Here is a 3,000-nt window from a genome sequence, read left to right on the forward strand (position 1 = left end):
GCCACCGGAATGAGCAGGCGTCGTCGTACCGGTGCAAGGCCGTGCTCATGGAGCTGTCGCAGGAGCTGGAGGAGCGGGTCCGCGAGGGGAGCTACTCGGTGCCCGGGGGCTACCAGCGCTTCCTGGCCGACCAGCGGGAGATGGTGGAGAAATACCAGCGGGTGCCATGGAAAGGGATCATGGTGAATTGACTGAATAGCATCAACTGGGGCTGGGAGCCAGGACTCCTGGGTTCTCTCCTCAGGTCTGGGAGGGCAGTGATTTCTGGTGGTGAGAGCAGGGGGCTGGAAACCAGGACTCCTGGGTTCTGTCTCTGGCCGTGGCTCTGAGCTGCACACACAGCCTGCGGGCGCCCTGGGGAGGGAGGTACCGATGGTGTCGCTGAGGGTTTGTGGTCCTTGGCTGATGGGATGAGAGGGCAGCGTGGAGGCTCTGGCTTGTCTGGGGCCCCCTAGGTGTCTGTGGGGAGGCAAGTGCAGGTGGGAGGGGCTGTGGGCACCTTGATGTGTGTGTGTGTGTGGGGGGCAGGTGCAGGGGGGAGGGGCTGTGCCCCTCGATGTATGGGGGGGCAGGTGGGACGGGCTGTGGGCCCCTCGATCTGTGGGGGGGAGCAGCTGCACGTGGTCAGGTGGGAGGGGCTGAGGGCCCCGGCTCACCCCCTTTCTCCCCGGTGCCCCCAGGCGGCCGAGGTGCTGCAGGAGTTTCTGAAGTCCAAGGAGACGGTGGCCCAGGCCGTCCTGCAGACGGACCAGAGCCTCACGGACAGACAGAGGGAGATCGAAGGTGACTCCAGAGCTGGGGCCCGTAGTCCTGTGACCCCCACGGCCCTATGGATCTGGTGATCCCTTGGCCCCAGACTCACCGCCCTGAACACCATGGCCCCATAGACCCCGTGACTCCTGGCCCTCATGGCCCCATAGTCCCCGTGACCCCTGGCCCTCCCGGCCCTATAGATCCTGTGACTCCTGGACTCCACAATGCCAGGGCTCTGTAGCCCCATAGATCCGGTGCCTCAGGGTACAGTCTCTGTGGCCTCCCAGGTCTGGTGACCCCAGCACTCCATAGATCTAGTGGTCCCATGGACGTGGAGACCCCAGGGCCAGGGCTCTGGCTCCATAGATCTGGTGACTCCTGGTTGCCGATGACCCAGTGACCCCGGGCCAGGGCTCTACACCCCGAGCCCCTGGCCCTGACCATGTGCCCCCCCCCCCCCCAGCGGAGCGGGCGCGGGCCGAGGCGGCCGAGCGGGAGGCCCAGCTGAGCCAGGAGATGCAGGCCAAGACGGAGCAGCTGCTGCAGGACCAGACGCGCAGCCACCAGGAGCACGTCCAGCAGCTGACGGCCAAGATGGAGCAGGATAGGAAGCAGCTGCTGGCCGAGCAGGAGAGAGCGCTGGCCCTGAAACTGCAGGTACCTGCCCCGGGCCCCTGGGGAGCTGGGCTGCCTGGAGCAGGGGGGTGGGAGCCCCCTGGGTTCTCTCCCCAGCTCTGGGAGCTGAATGGGTCTCTGAGGGGAGCTACTCGGTGCCCGGGGGCTACCAGCGCCTCCTGGCCGACCAGCGGGAGATGGGGGAGAAATACCAGCGGGTGCCAGGGAAAGGGATCATGGCATTAATTGGGGCTGGGAGCCAGGACTCCTGGGTTCTCTCCTGGCTCTGGGAGGGCAGTGGGGTGGGGTCTGGTGGTTAGAGCGGGGAGGGGAGGTGGGAGTCAGGACCCCTGGCCCCCGCTCCACATCCCCACAGCTCTGTGTCGGTGGCGCTAACCCTCGGCTCTGTCCCCCAGGAGCAGGAGCGGCTGCTGCGCGAGGGATTCCGGGGGGAGGCGGCGCGGTTGGAGCAGCAGATGCAGAACCTGAGGCAGGAGATGAACCGGCCCCGGCGCTCCGTCTGCGTCGTCTGCTGAGAACAGCGACCCAGAGGACTCGGGGAGCAGGGCTGGGCTGGCTGAGACCTGTGGGGTGCTGGTCAGAGCCAACTAGGGTGACCAGATGTCCCAATTTTATAGGGACAGTCCTGATTTTTTGCTCTTTATCATATATAGACTCCTATTACCCCCCACTCCCATCCCGATTTTTCACATTTGCTGTCTGGTCACCCTAGAGCCAACCACTAGGGTCGTTTGAGGGGGGGCTTCTGACTTCGCACTAAGTGATGCTTGTTGTTTACTGAGATTTGATACTGGAAAGCTGTACACGCTGGTGTGTTATTGTAGGGTCTCTCATAAACACTGCACCTGCTGCTTGCTCTGGTTTGTTATTGTAGGGTGTCTTGGAACCCTGCTGGTGCTGCATGCAGTGCTGTGTTATTGTAGGGTCTCTCATAAACACCAGAGCTGCTGCTTGCCCTGGAGTGTTACTGTTGGGTCTCTTAGGTATTGGGCCCTTCCAAATTCACACTCCATTTTGATCACAGCCAGAAGGTTTTAAAATTGGTCAGTTTCACGTTTTCAGCTGTTTACATCTGAAATTTCACGTGTTGTACCCATGGGGGTCCCAAGCCAGAGGCACCCGGAGGTGGGTCTGACCTTTCCCGAGAGTGGCCATGCAGGGGAAGGACAAGTCCTGTCCCACCCCAGCCAATGCGGGATTTGCAGCGAGGAGCCGGGCGCTCCCAGGAGCACGGGGGAGATCAGGGCTATTGCACGGTCCGGGACATGTGTTTCACGGCTGTGAAGCTGGTAGGGCCCTACTTATGTACTCTGCTGCTGCTGCTGCTGGTGCATGCACTGGTTTGTTATTGTAGGGTCTCTCGTAAACCCTGGTGCTGCCGTGTGCCCTGGCGTGTTATTGTAGGGTCTCTCGTAAACCCTGGTGCTGCCGTGTGCCCTGGCGTGTTATTGTAGGGTCTCTCCTGTGTTACCAGATTTGCCCGTTACTTTGGGTATGCTCATTTATTCGGGTTACTCTTCTGGGAGGGGGTTTCTGTAATTCTATCAATGTGCTGCTTGTGTTATGTGTGTTCTCCTACAGAGCTGGACTGCTCCCTGCTGCAAGTCCCCC

General features: G+C 61.6%; 1 protein-coding gene across 1 annotated transcript; it reads left to right on the forward strand.

Annotated features, from left to right (window-relative positions):
* Window positions 1-6: 6 nt before the first annotated feature.
* Window positions 7-2,243, forward strand: LOC135980646 (guanylate-binding protein 1-like). Its single transcript, XM_065580569.1, has 4 exons — window positions 7-182; window positions 681-783; window positions 1,217-1,410; window positions 1,785-2,243. Exons 1-4 carry the CDS (start codon window positions 48-50, stop codon window positions 1,902-1,904), a joined length of 552 nt encoding a protein of 183 aa, XP_065436641.1. The 5' UTR covers window positions 7-47; the 3' UTR covers window positions 1,905-2,243.
* Window positions 2,244-3,000: the final 757 nt, after the last annotated feature.

Source organism: Chrysemys picta, unplaced genomic scaffold (assembly GCF_011386835.1).
Source record: "Chrysemys picta bellii isolate R12L10 unplaced genomic scaffold, ASM1138683v2 scaf5482, whole genome shotgun sequence".
Taxonomy (NCBI): Eukaryota; Metazoa; Chordata; order Testudines; family Emydidae; genus Chrysemys; species Chrysemys picta.